This window comes from Mustela erminea, chromosome 17, assembly GCF_009829155.1.
Source record: "Mustela erminea isolate mMusErm1 chromosome 17, mMusErm1.Pri, whole genome shotgun sequence".
NCBI lineage: Eukaryota > Metazoa > Chordata > Mammalia > Carnivora > Mustelidae > Mustela > Mustela erminea.
This window is the reverse complement of record NC_045630.1, coordinates 42,565,393-42,585,136: the sequence shown is the minus strand read 5'-3', so window position 1 is coordinate 42,585,136 and position 19,744 is coordinate 42,565,393. Positions and strand designations below refer to the sequence as shown.

Genomic DNA, 19,744 nt, shown 5'->3' with positions numbered 1-19,744 from the left:
CAATCCCTATCAAAACTCCAATGGCAGGGCACCCGGGTGGCTCAGTGGGTTAAGCCTCTGCCTTCGGCTCAGGTCATGATCTCAGGGTCCTGGGACCGAGCCCCATATGGGACTCTCTGCTCGGCGGGGAGCCTGCTTCCTCCTTTCTCTCTGCCTACCTGCCTCTCTGCTTATTTGTGATCTCTGTCTGTCAAATAAATAAACAAAATCTTGAAAAACAAACAAACAAAACTCCAATGGCATTCACAGAAATAGAACAAACAATCCTTAAATTTGTAACCATGAGAAACCCCAAATAGCCAAGTAATACTGAGCAAGAACAATGCAGGAGGCATCCCTGATTTCAAATTAACTCACAAAGCTATAGTAATCAAAACTATATGTAACTGGCATAAAGGTAATAGATTAGTGGAACAGAAGAGAGCCCCGAAATACACCTATGGTCAATTAATTTAAGAAAAAGGAGTCAAGAATATACAATGCGGAAAAGGACACTTTCTTCAATAAATAGTGTTCAGAAAACTGGACAGCCACTTGTGAAAGAATGAGACTGGACCCCATATACATATAAAAAGACTAATTCAAAATAGCTTAAAAGACTTGAATATAAGACCTGAAACCAGAGACACCTGGGTAGCTCAGTCAGTTAAGCTGATGCCTTCAGCTCAGGTCACGATCCCAAGGTTCTGGGATTGAGTCCTGCATCAGGCTCCTTGTTGGCAGGGAGCCTCCTTCTCTCTCTAGCTTCCGCCTGCTTGTGTGCATGCGCGCGCGCTCTCTCTCTCTCTGACAAATAAATAAATAAATAAAATCTTAACAAACAAACAAAAAACCAAAACCCGAAACCATAAAACTTCTAGAAGAAAACATAGGTGGTAAGTCCCCTGACATCAGTCTTAGCAATGGTTTTCTGGATTTGACACCAAAAGCAAAGGCAACAAAAGCAAAAACAAATATGTGACTATAGGCATACCTTGTTTTATTGCCCCTTGCTTTACTATACTTTGTAGCTACTGAGGTTTTTTTTTTTACCAAGTGAAGGTCTGGGGCCACCCTATGTTGAGCAAGTTTACCAGTGCCATTTTTTCAATAGCATTTGTTCACTTTGTGTCTCTGTGTCACCTTTTGGTAATTCTCACAATATTTTAAACTTTTTCGTAATTATTACATTTGTTATAGTGATCTATGATCAGTGATCTTTGATGTTACTGTTGTAACTGTTTTGCAGCAACACGAACTGTGTCCATATAAGACAGTGAACTTAATATGCTTTGTTATGACTGCTCTACTATCTGGCTGTTTCCCCTTCTTTCTCCCTTTCTTTGGGCATTCCTAGTCCTGAGACACAATGATACTGAAATTAGGCTAACTAATAACCATACAATAACGTCTAAGTGTTCAAGTGAAAGGAAGAGGTACATGTCTCACACTTCAGAGAGGTTGTTGAGGAAGCTACGTCCAAAACCAGAGAGGCTAAAAGCTAGGCCTCCTGAGCCAAGTTGTGAATACAAAGATTAAGATCTAGAACGAAATTAAAAGTGCTACTCTAGGGAACACACAAATGGTAAGAAAGCAAAACAGTCTTACTACAGATAGGGAGAAAGTTTTAGTGGTCTGGACAGATCAAACCAGCCAAAACATTCCCTAAAGCCAAAGCCTGCTCCAAAGCAAGGCCCTGACTTCAATTTTATGATGGCTGAGAGAAACGAAGAAGCTGCAGAAGAAAAGCTTGAAGCAGCAGAGGCTGGGTCATGAGGTTTAAGGAAAGAAGCCACCTCCATGATATAAAGTGCGGGCCGAAGCAGCAGTGCTGATGGAGAAGCTGCAGCAAGTGATCCAGAAGGTCTAGCTAAGATCATTCACGGAGGCGGCTACACTCAACAACAAACTGTCAATGTAGATGCAACAACCTCATACTGGAAGATGGCATCTAGAACTCTCACATCTGGAGAGAAGTCAAAGCTCCACAGGACAGGCTGGCTTGCTTGTTAGGGGCTCATGTAGCTGGTGAGTTTAAATTGAAACCAGTGCTCATTTACTATTCTGAAAATCCTATACCCCTTAAGAATCACGCTAAATCTACTTTGCTCGTGCTCTATAAATGGAACAACAAAACCTGGATGACTGCACATGTTTATAACTTGGTTTACTGAATATTTTAAGCACACAGTTCAGACCTATTGCTCAGAAAATAAAAGACTTTTTTCAGAATGCGACTGCTCACTGACAATGCACCCGGTCACCCAAGAGCTCTGGTGGAGATGCCCAATGAAATTAATGTTCCATGCCTGCTAACACAACATCCAGTCTGCAGCACAAGAAGCGGAGAGTAATTTTGACTTTCAAATCTTATTTCTTTAAGATTTTGTACATTCCACATTTTGCAGGGGCACCTGGGTGGCTCAGTCAATTAAGTGTCTGTATTTGGCTCCGGCAATGCCCCACATTGGTCTCCCTGCTCAGCAGAGAGTCTGCTTCTCCTTCTGCCCACCCCCCGATGCTCTCTCCCTCTCTCAATAAATTTAAAAAATCTATTAAAAAAAAAAAGAAATACATTTTGTAAAGCTGCAGCTGCCATACATAGTGATTCCTGTGATGAATCTGGGCAAACCGCGAAGTTTCTGGAAAGGATTCATTATTCTAGATGCCATTAAGAACATGCATGATTCATGGGAAGAGATCAAAATATCAACATTAACGGGGTTTATAAGAAGCTGATTCCAACTCTCATGGATGACTTTGAAGGGCTCAAGACTTCATGGGAGGAAGTAACTGCAGATATGGTGAAAACAGTGAGAACTAGAATTTGAAGTGGAGCTTAAAGATGTGACTGAATTGCTACAATCTCATGATAAACTTTATTGGATGAGGGGTCACTTCTTATGGATGAACAAAGAATGTGGATTTTTTTTTTAAAGACTTTATTTATTTATTTATTTGAAAGAGACAGTGAGAGAGGGAACACAAGCAGGGCGAGTGGGTGAGGGAGAAGTGGGCTTCCCGCTGAGCAGGGAGCCCGATGCAGGGCTTGGATCCCAGGACCCTGAGATCAATACCTGAGCTGAAGGTAGACACTTAATGGCTGAGCCACCCAGGCGCCCCGAAAGTGGATTTCTGAAATGGAATCTACTGGTAAAGATGCTGTGAAGATCTCTGAAATGACAACGAAGGATTCAGAATAATATACAGAGTTAATAAAGCGTGGGCAGGGTTTGAGAGGATTGGCTCCAATTTTGAAAGAAGTTCTACTGTGGGTAAAATACTATCAGGCAACATTGCATGGTACAGTGCAATTATCTGGGAAAGGAAGAATCAACTGATGTGACACACTTTACTGTAGTCTTATTTTAAGAAATTGCCATAGCTGCCCCAACCCTCAGCAACCACTGCCCTGATCAGTCAGTAGCCATCAACATCAAGGCAAGACCCTCTACCAGCAAAAAGATTATGACTTGCTAAAAGCTCAGATTGATGATCAGCACTTTTTAGCAATAAAGTATTTTTAATTAAGATATGTACACTGTTTTTCAGACATAATACTACTGCACACTTTAACAGAATACAGTACAAACATAACTTTTATATGCACTTAGAATCCAAAAAATTCATTTGGCTTGCTCCACTGCAATATCCGCTTTATTGCTATTGTCTGGAACCGTACCCACGTTTCCAGAGTATACCTGTACATCTAAAAAGGTGATGCACAGCGAAGGGAATCAACAAAATGAAAAGGCAACCTACTGAATAGGAGAAAATATTTGTAAATCCTGTGTCTGATAGGGGTTAATATCCAGTATATAATGAACACGGACAGCCCAACAACAAAAGAACAATCCAATTAAAAACTGAGTGGGGCATCTGAACAGATATTCTTCCAAAGAAGACATACAGATGACCCACAGGTACATGAAAAGATGCTCAACATCACTGATTACCAGGGAAATGCAAATAAAAACCACAATGAAGTATCATCTTACATCTGCTAGGATACTATTATATTGTCAAAAAGTCTAGAAATAACAAGTGTTGGTGAGGATGTGGAGAGAAACGAACCCCTGGCGCACTAGAGGTGGGAATGTAAATTGGTACAGCGACTATGGAAGACAGTATTGAGGATGTCCCCCAAATTAGAAATAGAACTACATGTTCCATCAGTTTCACTTCTGGGTGAAACAAAAACACTAACTTGAAAAGATATATGCACCCCTAAGTCCACTGTAGCATTATTTACAATAGCCAAAATAATGGAAACCGACCAAATGCTCACTGACTAAAGAATGGATAAAGAAAATGGTGTGGGGCGCCTGGGTGGCTCAGTGGGTTAAGCCTCTGCCTTCGGCTCAGGCCATGATCTCAGGGTCCTGGGATCGAGGCCTGCATCTGGCTCTCTGCTCGGCGGGGAGCCTGCTTCCTCTCTCTGTCTCTGCCTGCCTCTCTGCCTACTTGTGATCTGTCTGTCAAATAAATACATTAAAAAAAAAAAATCTTAAAGAAAAAGAAAAAGAGAAAGAAAATGGTGTGTGTGTGTGTGTGTCTGTGGTTGCTAGAGATGATGGGGGGGGAGGGTGTGGGTGGAGAGTAGAGGGCCAAAATGGATGGAATCAAAAGAAACAAATTTCCAGTTATACAATAAGTCAGTCATAGGGAAGTAATATACAACATATCAGCTATAGTTAATAATACTGTATTGTATATTTGAAAGTTGCTAAGAAAATAGATCTTAAAAGTTCTTTCCATAAGAAAAATAAAAATTCTGTAACTGGGACACCTGGGTGGCTCAGCTGCTTGAGCAAATAAATAAAATCTTTTAAAAATTCTTTGACTAGGGGCGCCTGGGTGGCTCAGTGGGTTAAGCCGCTGCCTTCGGCTCAGGTCAGGATCTCAGGGTCCTGGGATCGAGTCCCGCATCGGGCTCTCTGCTCAGCAGGGAGCCTGCTTCCCTTCCTCTCTCTCTGCCTGCCTCTCCGTCTACTTGTGATTTCTCTCTGTCAAATAAATAAATAAAATCTTTAATAAATAAATAAATAAATAAATAATAAAAATTCTTTGACTAAAATAAAATCATATATTGTGCTATATTTTTATTGCCATGACTACACTGTAAAACATCAGTTATTGTGCTATATTTTTATTGCTAATAATGAGTATATTGTTTGACTTTCCTATCTCTGTAACTAAAGTTATTTTCTTTTTTAATTAAAAAAATTTTTTAAAGTTTTATTTATTTATTTGTCAGAGCGAGAGAGAGTGTGCGCAAGTTAGGAGCTTAATGAACCAAGCTACCCAGGTGCCCCATTATCTATGCATTTTTAAAAAATGTTTTATTATGAAATAATTCCTAGACTTTATCACCTTTTAAGGTGACAAATAGTACATAGTATCTGGAGTTCATGGATATTCTTTACCCACAATCCTCTGATATTAACAACTTATACAATGTAGTTCAATGATCAAAACCAAGAAACACGGCTATAATACTGTAAACTACAGACTTGATTAGAATTTCACCAGTTTTTTGCCCTTACTGTCCCTTTTCTGTTTCAGGATCCAATCCAAGATCCCATAATGTACTTGGTTGTCATGTATCTTCAGTTTCCTCCAATGCATGACATTCTCTCATTCTCTCCTTGTCTTTTATGACTACAACACTTCTGATGAGTAATGATCAGTTACTTTGTAGTATGTGTCTCAATGTGCATTGTACCCTACTTTCCTCACGACCAATTGAGGTTATTCATTTTCGGCAAAAATATCTGAGAAGTGACCCTGTGTCAGCAGTATATCCTATCAGGGAATACATAGTATTGAAAAATTACTGGAAATGTTAACCATGATCACTTAGTAATGTAGGGCCAACTCGGTTTCTTCACTGTACACATACTGTTTTTCCCTTTATGATTGGTAAGAATCTTGGGAAAGATACTTTGAAATTATGCTAATATCGTGTTTCTCTTTAAACTTTGAAACTGATTTTACTACCCAGCTGTAGATCCTATCTGCAATGATTATCAATGGCATTTTTATATTTTATTCTCTTCACTCTTATATATTGCAATTCTTTTCTTTCTTTCTTTCTCTTTTTTTTTTTACAGATTTTATTTATTTATTTGTCAGAGAGAGATCACAAGTAGGCAGAGAGGCAGGCAGAGAGAGAGAGGAGGAAGCAGGCTCCCTGCTGAGCAGAGAGCCCCATGCGGGACTCAATCCCAGAACCCTGAGATCATGACCTGAGCCGAAGGCAGAGGCTTAACCCACTGAGCCACCCAGGCGCCCCTTGCAATTCTTTTCTAATGAAAAATGATCTCTTCTTTCTTTATCCAATTATTTCTTTATACCAGTGTAGACTCATGTTATTTTATTCTATAGTTTTTTTCCTTAAGATTTTTACTTATTTGAGAGACAGTGAGAGAGAGAGAGAGAGAGCGAGCATGAGGGGGCGAGGATCAGAGGGAGAAGCAGACTCCCTGCTGAGTGGGGAGTTTGATGCAGGACTCAATCCGGGGACTCCAGGATCATGACCTGAGGAGAAGGAGGTCGCTTAACCAACTGAGCAACCCAGGTGCCCTATTTTATAGTTTTAATCCAGTACTATCATTATTATTTTGTTTCCCAAATTGTTCTACTTTGGGCATTGGCACTCCTTTCATTTGGCTCCTATATACGTCTATACACTTCCATCCTTTTAACAGCATTGCCTTTTTTTCTGGTATCACAAGATATTCCAGGCTTATATTGTATTTTCCTGCCTAAGCGCTGGAATCAACTTTTTCTCCAAGGATCCGTGTGGCTTATTTTATTGGAAAATGCTATTTCAAAACCAGATCTGGATGCTAGGTATGCTCATTGCTACTGAGGTATTCACTGCTCCTAAGCCCTCTCAGAGAATGGCACGAGGAAATACAGGTATGTGTGTCAACATATGTCTATCCATCCATCCATCCATCCATCCATCCATCCATATACTGACACCTGAGATGCCAATCCAATGCCTCAAAGTTCAATGAATTTTCTTTTTTTCCTGGTATAACTTTCTCTCTACCATTGATAAATCTGGGTTTCTCTCTTTTCTTTTTTTTAAGTTTTTTTTTTAAATTTGCTATCTTTCCTGTTACCTCCCCTAGAAGACCGACCCTTTTGAGTGCCCGATTCAGAAAGATAGTTGGGTCCAGCCAGTTCACAACAGCGGCAGACTCACGGAGATACAGGTATCATTTTTGCATAAATATGCATCTGTGAGATGCTAGGCCCCAATAGATAACCATACTAAACATGCTCCATGGACTCCAGATAAGTAAGTTAGTTCACACTGTCTAGGCCCAGGGATTTCTAGGGGCTGCCATCCATATCTTGGACCTCTCAGGGAACCAGGCTCCTCTGCCAGTCTGCCCAGAGGAGAAAAATCCAGCCCTCTCCTCAGAGAGAAGAGGGAGCACCAGTAGCTCTTCCTGGCAGTGCCCTGAAGCAGCAACAGTGCAAAGGGCAAGGAAGACGACTTCACCGAACATCCCCCCACCCCTCTGACGCCCCTGTACCAGTCTCAGCATACAAAAAGGTTTTTGCTTGTTGCTTAACCACAAATGATGGCATAAATGTCTTCCAGAGGGGCTGGTATACTGGTCTTTTAGGGGATACCCTTTGACTCAATCCTTGGGGCAGGGCCATCAGGAGGGGCAAGGGACTCAAGGTATCTCAGGCTCCTCAAATGGATCCAGTTGAACGGGACCTTGACCTTGTTCCAGTAGGAGAGATTCTGCTTGTGTCCCTGGAAGGATGGAAAGATGTAAGCCAGCTCTGCAGGGTCCTCTAACAGCGGAGAGGGTTGGCACTAGGCACCCCTATCTTCAGGGTTAGAAAACTGTCTCCAGTGTGCGGGTGAGCAGTTGGTGCACCCCACTGCCTGGGGCACAAGAAGGTGGAGATGAAAGGCAGGGCTGTCTCCTTCCCCTCTCCGCTTCACAATCCCCTGGGGGTCTCTGGGTCTGCAGCTGCAGGCAGAGCTGCTAGAGCCTTGCCATCTGCTCTAGCACTGGGCACAAGTGTTCTAGGTATTGGAGACTCTGCCCTAGGAGACAGGCCTAGTTTAGGCCCCCAGTACCACACCACCCGTACTTCTTCCATGGCTGCCTCTACATCAATTTCTGCTTCAGTGGCCTCCTATTGTCTTGCTCCAAAAAGGAGAACTTCACATTCAGGCTCACTTGGTGGCTTCAGGGAGCAGTAGTGTTGTGACATGCTGGCAGGGGAAGTTGGGAGCTGGTGGGACTGCTCTAGCACCTTCTCCAGCTTAAGTTGGCCAGGAGCCTGCCTAGGTGGGCAGGAGGTTCCACGGCAGGAAGGGTCAGGGGCTCAGGTTGGCTGTCCCCAATCACCATCTCCACTCTTGAGTCCTGGGAGGCCTGTTCGAGAAGTGGTTCCTGCCTCCTGAGACCTCTTAGTTCGCCACCTCCCCCATTCCAGGAATCCAGTGAGCAACGCTGAGCAGCATCCAGCATCTGTCTTAGGTGCTGCTGACTCCAGGTACTACACAGCTGCATGTCAGGTCCTTGTCAATCCCATCTGCCATCCCTTAACACCTTGATTTTCAGGCCAAACCCTTCACTGCTAGCCATAGGTCATCTAGGCTGCTCCCTCCTAACCCCATCCTCCTAGACAGCATCCCCACCCCACTCTTCTTTCCCAGATAAAGACAGGGAAACACAGCCCTCAGGTGTTTTTTTTCAGAGCCTACAATTTTATAAGAGTTCTTTATATACTAAGAATATTATCCTTTTGACTGTGTATATGTTGTGAAACACTTCTCCCAGTTTTTCAGCTGTCTTTTGACTTCTATATGGTGGTTTTTGTCATGCAAATGAAAATATTTTATGTAGTCAAATTTATCAATCTTTTATTATAGCCTCTGAATTTTGTGTCATAGTCAGAAAGCCTTTCCTTATGCCAAGGTTAAAGAAAAATTCATCCATATCTTCTTCTAGAACTTAAAAGGCTTCATTTTTTAAGCATTTAGATTCCTATTCCATTTGGAGTTTACGTTTGTATGGTACGAAATACTAATCTAATTCTAAATAGCTACCCAGTTATCCCAGTACCCTTTATTAAAAAGTCCATCTTGGGGCACCTGGGTGGCTCAGTGGGTTAAAGCCTCTGCCTTCGGCTCAGGTCATGATCCCAGGGTCCTGGGATCGAGCCTCGCATGGGGCTCTTTGCACAGCAGGGAGCCTGCTTCCCTTACCCTCTCCCTCTGCCTGCCTCTCTGCCTACTTGTGATCGCTCTCTCTCTCTCTCTCTCTCTGTCAAATAAATAAATAAATAATCTTAAAAAAAAAAATAAAAACAAAAAGTCCATCTTAATGGATAAAGAAGATGGGGTATATATACACAATGGAATACTATGCAGCCATCAAAAACCCGAAATCTTGCCATCTGCAATGATGTGAATGAACTAGAGGGTATTATGCTCAGTGAAATAATTCAATCAGAGAAAGACAATTACCACATGATCTCTCTGATATGAGGAACTAGAGAGGCAGGGTGGGGAGCCATGGGGGGTAGGGAGGGAAAAAAATGAAACAAGATGGGACTGGAGAGGGAGACAAACCATAAGAGACTCTTATTCCCAGCAAACAAACTGAGGAGTGCTGGGGAGTGGGAGGGGAAGGATAGGGTGGCTGGGTTATGGACATTGGGAAGGGTATCTGCTATGGTGAGTGCTGTAAATTATGTAAGACTGATGATTCAGACCTGTACCCCTGGGGCAAATAACACATTATATGTTAATAATAAAAAAACCCAAAAGTCCATCTTTACCCCAATGATTTGAGATGCTACCTTTATCTATACTAAATTTCTGTAGTTACTTGTGTCTATTTCTATTCTATTCCACAGTTTTACTTGTATATTCATGCACAAGTGCCATGCTGTTTGTTTTAATTATAGAGGCTTTCTATAATATTATAATGCCTGGTAAAACCAGTTCCTCCTCAAAGTTTTCCCTTTCAGTGTTTTTGAAGCTATTCTTTCATGTTTGTTTTTCTGTGAAATTTAGAATCAACTTGTATACTCCTCTATAATGCTGAGTTGTTCTATCCAAGGATAGCATATGTCTTTCCATTTGTTCAAGTCTACTTTTCTCCCCATTTTTCTATAAATACTTTAATACATATCTCTGAAAGATAATTTTTCAATTGAGGTAAAATTCATATAAAATTAACCATTTTAAAGTGAAAAATTCAGTGGCATTCAATATCATTCATAATGCTGTATAACCACCACCTCTACCTAATTCCAAAACATTTCCATCATCCTAAAATAAAACGCATATCCACTAAGCAGTTATGTTCAACTCTATTTTTTAAAAAATATTATTTTGGGGGCGCCTGGGTGGCTCAGTAGGTTAAAGCCTCTGCCTTCAGATCAGGTCATGATCCCGGGGTCCTGGGATCGAGCCCCACATCGAGCTCTCTGCTTAGCAGGGAGGCTGCTTCCCTTTCTTACTCTGCCTGCCTCTCTGCCTACTTGTGATCTCTGCCAAATAAATAAATAAAGTCTTCAACAAAATATTATTTTGTTGAAGACTTTATTTATTTATTTGAGGGAGAGAGATAGAGATAGCGAGAGAAGGCAGGAGCAGGGAGGAGGAGGAGAAGCATATGCTACCAGCTGAGCAGGGAGCCCAATGCGACGATTCCAGAACTCCGGGATCATGGTCTGAGCCAAAGGCAGTCGCTTAACCAACTGAGCCACCTAGGTGCCCTCAAGTCTACTTTTTAAGTCTTTCAGGAATGTTTAAATCGTTTCCCCCAATAGGTTCTCGTACATTTCCTGTTAATTTTATCCCTAAGTATGTAATCTTCTTTGTTGCTATTGTAAATGGACTTAAAAAAAAAAAAAAACACCATTATGTCCTCTAGCCTTTTATTGTTTGTTTATATGAAGGCTATTGACTGTTGGATTTTATGCCCTGCCTCTTTACCAAATCCTTAGACTCTCTCTCTCTTTTTTTTAAAGATTTTATTTATTTATTTGACAGACAGAGATCACAAGTAGGCAGAGAGGCAGGCAGAGAGAATGGGGAAGAGAAGCAGGCTCCCTGCTGAGCAGAGACCCTGATGTGGCCTCGATCCCAGAACCCTGGGATCATGACCTGAGCCAAAGGCGGAGGCTTTAACCCACTGAGCCAGCCAGGCGCCCCTAGACTTAACTCATTTTTATTAAAAATTTTTTAATAAAAAAAAATAGTTAAAAAAAATTTTTTTTTTGTTAAAGATTTTATTTATTTATTTGACAGAGAGAGAAACAGCTAGAGCAGGAACACAAGCAGGGGCAGTGAGAGAGGGAAAGCAGGCTTCCTGTAGAGCAGGGAGCCCAATGTGGGGCTAGATCCCAGGGTCCCAGGATCATGACCTGAGCTGAGGGCAGATGCCTAATGACTGAGCCACCCAGGCGCCTGATTTTTTTTTTTTAATTTTATTATTTATTTAGAGAGAGAAAGAGAGCATGAGCGGGGAAGGGGGGGGTGGCAAAGGGAGAGGGAGAGCGAAAATCTCAGCAGACTCCCTCACATGAGGCATGATTTCGTAACCTGTAAGATCATGAAATGAGACGAAATCAAGAGTTGGACACTTAACTGACTGAGCCACACAATCACCCCTAAACTGCAGTTTTTGATATAATCTTATGGTACCTATCTTTTGACCCAGGAAAGAAAAATTTTTGCAAGAGCATGACAAAAGAAGTCACAATCTTTCCAAAGCATTTAGTTAAGTAAGTAAATCACAAGCAAACACGTTAAACCTGTACAATCACCTCTAAAAATACTGAAATCCATTCTAATTCTTGGGATTAGTTTGGCTAGCCCAGACTCTGGTTAAGTCTTTTATAAATTAACAGAAAAAACAGTAGGTGTCTACAATCCAAGGATATGGGTGTTAACTTTCAGAATGGACTAAAACACTTATGAGTAAGATGTAATTCTGGAAGACCTCTGGGATACCAACCAATGTTCAAGTTTAATGGAAAAAAGGTCTCTAAAATGCCTGTGTGAAATTCAATTAAAGGAGAAAGAGCACTTATAAAGGTACCCACCCCCACTTCCTTTGACTTCAGATACTTCATGTGATGACAGATTTAACTTTATAGTCCTAAGTCTGTTGAGAAGTAACTGTCTACCCAAGTTTAACTTCCTTGGATACAGTCAATCAATTCTGTGACAATCCTGCGATATCTTTCAGGATGATCCATACGTATTCATAAATTACATGGGCCATACAGTATTTTCTTTTTAAGTACTTATTTCAATTTTTGCAGAGACTACTGTGGTTTTAATGTTCCTGGCTAGAGTACAATTTATGATCATTATTACAGGGACAAACTAAAATGGGATCAAGATGAACAAAATTTTTAGTCATATAATGTGAAAAAGATACTGAGGTATAAAAATCAGAGTTTCTGAGAAGGTTTGAAACTTAAGGCATGGCTATAAAGCTTAAATGAATCTGAATAATTACTTTTTTTTTTTTAAGATTTTATTTATTTGACAGAGATCACAAATAGGCAGGGAGGCACGCAAAGGGAGAGAGAAGGGGAAGCAGGCTCCCCGCTGAGCAGAAAGCCTGATGGAGGGCTCGATCCCAGGACCCTGGGATCACAACCTGAGCCGAAGACAGGGGCTTTAACCCACTGAGCCACCCAGGTGTCCCTGAATAATTACCTTTCCAAGGAAAGCACAGATACTGTTGTAAGGTAACACTAAGGCTCACAGAAGGGAAAAAGAACCACCCACTTCCCATCAGTCAACACTGGCATCAATTAGAAGAACTGTTAAAGCATGAAAACCAAGCAAACTCTACACACAGGTCCTGTCACATTCGGAGGGTCCTTTCTCATTTAACCTAAGAACATCAAGTCTACTCTCTAAAGAAAAGCTGAGTGAGAATACACTTTTTTTTCATACCAATGCCAGAGGAGGTAGTACTCTGGTAATGATCACAATAGCTAGGAGCTCTTCACTCTAACACAAGCCCTAAACCAATCTTGTCTACAATTGATATCATCAAAGATCACACCCCAACTTCCACTAATCACTTGGCTTCAGATACTGCTGAGATTGCAAGGGACGGTGAGAGCAAGAGGCTATCAGAAGATTAAGACCCATGTGGGACCAAGAAACCTGAGTCAACTAGGGGGTCTGTACCTACAACAAGCATTATAAGATGGATTTCTCTGAAAGTTTATTTCCTTCACATAGGAGAAAAGAGGTTTGAAAGTTCAAGTAATACGATGCTCTGCTCAAAAGCATTAATGGGAAAGAAAATCTTCAGATCAGACAATTTTTAAAAAGAGGCTGGATAAACAATAGATTTTCTTTTCTATAGGCTCCCAGAGTTTCAAAACCAGTGGGCACATGATCAGCTCTGGTTTGGAAATTGCAAAATTTCGGAAGACCAAGAACTCACCTGCATTAGGTTATAAGGGATGTGAGGGAAAATCTAATTATTATTTATTTAATCCAATTTATTCTGCCTAGACTACATACCCACTAGAACTACAGGGTTATCAGGCACCACAGAAGAAGAGTTTCATGCCATAAAACTTAGGTTTATTTAGAAGCTATATGAAGAATTGTTTACAAGGAATGATAGTGGTGATGTGGTGATGGGTGAACTCTGTGCTTTAAAACTAACACACAGAAGGAAAAGCCAGAAAAAAAATCCTCAAGTTCCCTGACGTGTTTTAAACCATCAACAATGCTGTTCCTATCCAGTGCTGAATTCTGCTAAGTAGTAAAAATTCTATTCACAGATACTTACTTAACAGAGACCATACATTTTTTGGAAGAAATACAACTAAATGTATCTGTGAAGAAAAGGTACTTTATTTTTGGTTACTGGGGGATTTTCCAGTTTTGCTGATTGGTGTCTTTAACATAATTTCTTTAGAAAGCATTAGAAAGAACAGCTGAATAACTTGCTTTGGAATGATTAAGGCAGAAAAGTACAACAGACACAGATATACAGAATTGTTTTATTTTGTCTTGCTTGGAAAGGATGATTCAGATTAAAACTAAGATTCAATCTACAATCAATTAAGCCAAAGGGGGACCATTCAAATGAGTTGTATGAAGTTAGCTTTCCAATGCTGTTTTTGTCAGATTTAATTTCTCTAGTTCCTTTTCCCAAGGTGAACTTAAGATAGACTCAGTCTGTCAATCTGGGTTTTAACCCTGACTGTAGATTCTTGAGTACTTTTATCCAGCCCAAAATGGTATCCTCTGACATGCTTCCTAAGAAAGCTTTTGCCCTCCTCCCTTAACTCATTCTCCAGTGCTTTAGACTTTTGTTCTGCTCTCTCATTATCCTTGTTCCCCTTTCACTCCACCTGGCAGAAACATTATCTGTCGAAAACTTGGCTTAGAAGGGAAGATCCAAAGGAGAGCATGGAGGATAAAGGATAAGTTATGAAACATATGCTATTGGTTTTAAGGGTCTACTAAAGAGACACGAGACTTGGTAGTGCTTTGATAGTCAGGGAAGCTACTACTAGGAAGAACTATGAATAGAGTTTGGTTGGGAAAGGAGGTAGTTCTCAGTAAAGCTCTGGAGAAGCCCCCCCTTTTCTCATGGGGGTTGGTAAGCACCACAAAATCACAGCTGAAAGGAAAAAGAAAACTCCACCACTGGCCTTTTTCCGAGCGTGGCCGCCTTCCGCTCGGCTCAGTGCCCGCCACATGCCCAGGAGTGCGTCTGGATCCTTGAGGGGCTCCCTTCGCAGGTGACAGTGCTTACGCTATACTGTAAGAGAGCCAGAAAAGTGCCCATGAGAACCAGAAAGCAAACTTCCAGCTAGCAGGAACATCTCTCTAGGCATCTAAGATGGGGGAATCAACACAGATATCTGGGCAGCATCTGAATGCCAGGAAAAGTGAGGGAGAGGTTATTCCCCGCCTTCCCCAGTTCAATATAATGGTGATGGAAAAAAGTATTTTATGTGATGTATCTGCTGGGAAAAAGACAGAAAAGACTAAGTTAAAGCCAAATGGTGGGGGAAAAATGTCTTCACTTCCAACAGATGGAAAGAAATAACTAAGAGAAGAAAATGACCTAGGGTCTAAATTTGGTTACAGAAGAAAGTCTGCTATGCTGGCTTGGAGAATTAGAGCTTATGAATGAAAGCAACTCATTCTACCACTTGGGTGATGCTGTTCTTAGAGGAAAGTAGAGACAGAAGGAAAACCTCCATTCTAAGATATAAAAAACTAGCATAAATACACCAGAAATATTCTCAAAAGTCATGATCTCATAAGTCAGACAAAAAAGAAAAGCTCCATAGGCAATATTAGACTTTGATGTAAGAGATCTCCACCAGTTCATAACCTTTCCAATCTTTTTTAATTACTATGTTTACAAAATGCTTGATATGACCCTCCCTATTAAGTAAAACAAGAATTAGAAGAATGCTTTAACAGACCAAAAGACTTTTATTTTTATTCTGTTGAGGCAGAACTCAATTCCTGCAAACTCTGCTGGCCAAACTCAAAATCTCAGTCTTCCTAAGAAAAAAAGAAAGGGTACCATCTCTCTTCTGGAATACTGTAATAGCAGAGGCACTTCCAGACTTTCAAGTAATATGGTTCTCAATTCTGGATGGGAGTGTGTCTGAAGAAGGTGGTTTGTGGCACCTTCTCCTTCTCTAATGAACCATTGTTAATAGGGCTTCTATTCAGAAAGCTATGTTGGGTTTCCCTCAGATTCCAAGTGACTGAGGAAAGTGGAAAGCACAGGAACTCAAGAAAATCATTCCAGAACACCAGGCTGACGTTATCTCGATCCTTTTGAAATCAAGCCAGTATCAAAGATGGACCTCTCACATATATACACTTCCTTGGCTTAGACTTAAGAGTGCAGGTTCCCATTCTGGAAAACATGATAACTAATTATTTCTTGGAAAATATCAGTTGGCCGACTAAATGACCAGAATGTACTCTGGGCTGCAGCAAACTCAATTTTCTAGGATAAAATGCTTTTTAAAATGTCATTTTCCCAAGAATCTGGTCAGAGCATGTCAACCTCTCTTGTTTGTCCATTTAATAGAAGGTTAAAAAATGATCTATATCCTTTCCCTCAAAATTAGAAATTCTTCCACTTAAGCCCCAACACGAGGACCTGGCAACCAAGGATGGTGGTACAGCTCTTTGTCAAAGGGAGCAGACTGGTTAATCTTTAAAATCAACTGGGACCAGTCTTCCATGTGAGGCAATAATAAATGGCTCACAAAGACAGTGTGGTAATTTGAGGGGACAAAAGGACTAGAAACAACCACCTGACATTGGGCCCCAGGAACCAAAAAGATCAAAAGATTAGCCATTGCTAAGATTTCTCAGATTTCTCATTAACTCCAAGTTTTGAGGACGTGTGTTTTTTCTAGGACTAGAAAAAGCAAGGTTCTTCCACTAGGATAAAACTAAAATGTGAAGAAACTCGAAAGGAATGGAAAATGATCTGTTCATTCATTTACAAGAATGGTTCCTACCTTGGCCTGCAGGGTGTTCTAATGTAATAGGAAGAGCAGTGTCCCACCAGTTTCATCAGGACAAACAGTTGGCTAAATCCTGGCTGGGAAGCCAAGTGCTATATTTTCATGTAAAGGAAGGCAATGGCTAGTGGGAAAGAAATTAGTGACTATGTTAAGAAACCATTTGAGATTCAGACGGAATATAGACAGGAGGTGCTCTGGACCCAATGGCAAATTGCGTCATACGAAGAGCCATGAGAAGAGAAAGTAAAGGCCATAAGAAGAGAAAAGGAGTGAAGCAAGGTACTACATCTGAGGAATGGATCATCAACCTCCATCTAAAAAGAGGTAACTGAAAAGGGGTCAGTTTTTATCACTTTTAAATAAACGTAAGAAATCGGATTATTTAAAAATGCAAATAGCCTACACTACAATTAACTCGAGAGACCTGGCCCAACTCTGTACGTCACAACCGAACCCTGTGAGTCATACATCTTAGTACGAGACCATCAATATCAGGTCACTGTATTATAGCCTTTTCATGTAGCACAGCATGCCTGATGGCACATTACCAGTAAGTTAAGGCATGTGTTTCAGTCTATTCCCGTCAGCAGCCTAAATCAAAGGCAAAATTCTGCACTTCTGTTTAATTTTAGATTTCAAGACCCCAAAAGATGAAGAAAATGAGAGACTAGAACTTCAAAAAGATCTCAAGAAGTTTATCCAATAATAGACCATGCCTAGATGAGAACATGGCATTGGCTAGAGAGGGATCAGAGCCCAAGTGGAGCTGTTAAAACATGCACCAGGGGTTCACCTTTTGTAGGAAGGTGTCAGACATACACCTGGGCACCAGGAACATTGGGAATCATTCAGGAAAGGCATCAGACCTTCAACTTTATTCAAGTAGTAACTTGAATGTGATGAGGTTCCTTTGCTTTGTCACTCTTCCTCCTTCATTTCCAAGGGAGGCAGAGACAATGTGAATAACAATTTTTTATCTGGGAGACTATAATAACTGCAATCAATCTACGCATGGCTCTCAAACAGCTTTCTCCTAACCAGTGGCTGCTCCTATTGTAGTGTCTGGCATTTTACAGAACAATGACAATTACAATTAGGTCTTCAAAATGGTCCTTAACCTATTATATCCCAAATCTCAATGTATTTTCAACAGAAGGAAATTCATTTTCAACGGGCATCTCATATTACCAGAGAACATAAAATTAAAGGGAGATTTGTCCAAAGTTCTTTTTCAGTGAAAATCCCAAGCCTGGTAGGAGAGCACACTTAAGGTTTTGAGGGTGACTGGTTAGTCCATGGTCAATTTCCCCTATCTCAGAAGAGGTCTCTAAGAGGTGGCTGAGCTGGGGAAAATTCTAAAGATTTGCAGTTCTTCCAGTGAAGCCCTGACAGACAAATTTATTTCTTACATAAAGACCAAGAGGATTTTCCCTCCTCCTGTTTTAGGATCAAATTGTTCTTTGTAAAGTGGCTACACTGGGCTTGGTGAAAGGCCCACTCAGCAGGAAATTGACAGACAGTCTCAAACCAATGGTTTATTTTTTTCTCCATCACTTTAAAGCATATAATAGGAGTACGGGGACAAAGAGTCAAAGACAAAGGATCAGTTCCTTCAAATAGAAAGGCACACAAAGGTATTTGATAAGTGAAAATTATTTTGAAAATTATCGGGGAATACGATCAGGAAGGTGAATCATCTGCATATGCACTAATTTGATTTCTGGAAAAACATTAAGAGGTAAAACGACCAGCTAGGCTTACAACTCAGAGGCAGAAACTTGTTTGATATGTACCAAGATTTGATAACCGCGTTCTCAGGGCTCTGGCCTCTCACCACCTCTACTAACTCCCCTTACTCTTATCCCAGTACAACCGAGCTGGCAAAGTGGACAGCCAAAGACCCAGGTCTAAACTCAAAAATGTTTCCCAGAGCGCGCGACTTCCTCCAACAGCAGCAGGTCTAGCTCCATCTCTGCTCTGCAGATCCCAGGCTCCATCTAGCTTTTCTAGTCTCCACCCTCCCCCTCCCCTTCGAGACTCCACCTCCCCCGACCCTCTCCTCCAGGCGCGCCTCCCATCTCCCGGACTTTCACAGCCACTGGGGACATCGTCCTCTGGCTTCCTACCCCATTCCTGCCTGCTGGGCCTCGGCGCCCAGATCTCCATTGGCTCAGGCTCCCCTTGCCCCCGGCCGGTCCGGAGCTGCGGCCAGCGGATAGTACTGCCGGCCCAGGTCCGACCCATCCTCGTGACGGTCCCGCCTCACTCACCCTCTGTCACCTCGAGCACTTTAATCTGTTCCTCGGCAGCGGCTCGCACCTCCTGCACTGGGGAGAGGATCCCGGTGAGCGTATCCACTAACGCCTCCTTCAGTCCTTGTGCCACTGGACCGGGCAGCCCGGAGGCCGCACCACCCGCTGCCGCTGCCGCCATCTTTCTTCCTTTCAGCCCGCCAGCCCCGCGACCGGGACCCGCCACTAAAAGACGGCTCCCGCGCGCGGCCAATCCGCGAAGCCGCGCCTGCGCACCAGAGCCGGGCGGGAGCGGGAAGGGGGCGGGGAATGGATTAAGCCTCCAGAGACAGCGCCTCCTGTCGTATGGACGGAAAGTGCACCTTTTCCCGCAAGAATCATTTCGCATTTATGTGAAAACTGAGGTTAGGGGGATTTTCTAAAGTGGAACAAGTTAGCAAACTCACTGGGAACAAACGCCATGATATAGGACTTTAAGTTCATGGATCTTTCAGGTATAAGAGACTTTGTTAGGAGAGAGGAAGTGAAATGGGAATGGGTGTAGATGGCTTTAAGTAGAGAGGTCTGGGTCAGAAATAGTGATTTTTTAAACCAGTCCTTTCCTCCACCCCAAACACTGAAACAAAACAAAACAAACAAAAAACCGTTGGCTCAAGGGAGCCTCTTGATTTCAGCCTCCAGAATTCAAAGGTAGGGGAAGGAAACTGAAGTGGACTGGGCAGTGGGGAGTGGTCACCTGCAAGAGACCCTGTCCCTCTATTTTCCAGCCTAGTTGAGCCCAACTTCAAAATTGTGGAGTGTCTGGCCAGGAGAGGGCACCTGCGTGGGTAAGGACATTTCCTGCAGAGTAAGTGCTTGAATGACTATTTGAGAATGAATCCTGTTCACTGAGAAGCTATACATTTTTTTTTGCCCAGAGAAATTGTGGCTGGACATTTAAGGGATGAGGGAATGAGAGT

The 19,744-nt window shown here is 41.9% G+C and overlaps 1 protein-coding gene and 1 pseudogene across 2 annotated transcripts in view; both read right to left on the bottom strand.

The window, feature by feature from the left end:
• IPO9 (importin 9) overlaps positions 1-19,020 on the bottom strand; it is a 55,418-nt gene extending 36,398 nt beyond the window's left edge. Inside the window, exon 1 of one of the 2 annotated variants that reach the window (XM_032317506.1) lies at positions 18,804-19,020. In XM_032317506.1, coding sequence (XP_032173397.1) covers positions 18,804-18,966 — 163 coding nt within the window. In that variant the 5' untranslated portion in view covers positions 18,967-19,020. Of the gene's footprint in view, positions 1-14,679; positions 14,779-18,803 lie in introns of those variants that run through there. The other variant, XM_032317508.1, reaches the window with a different exon arrangement.
• On the bottom strand, positions 6,621-9,135 carry LOC116575885 (annotated as a pseudogene).
• Positions 19,021-19,744: the final 724 nt, after the last annotated feature.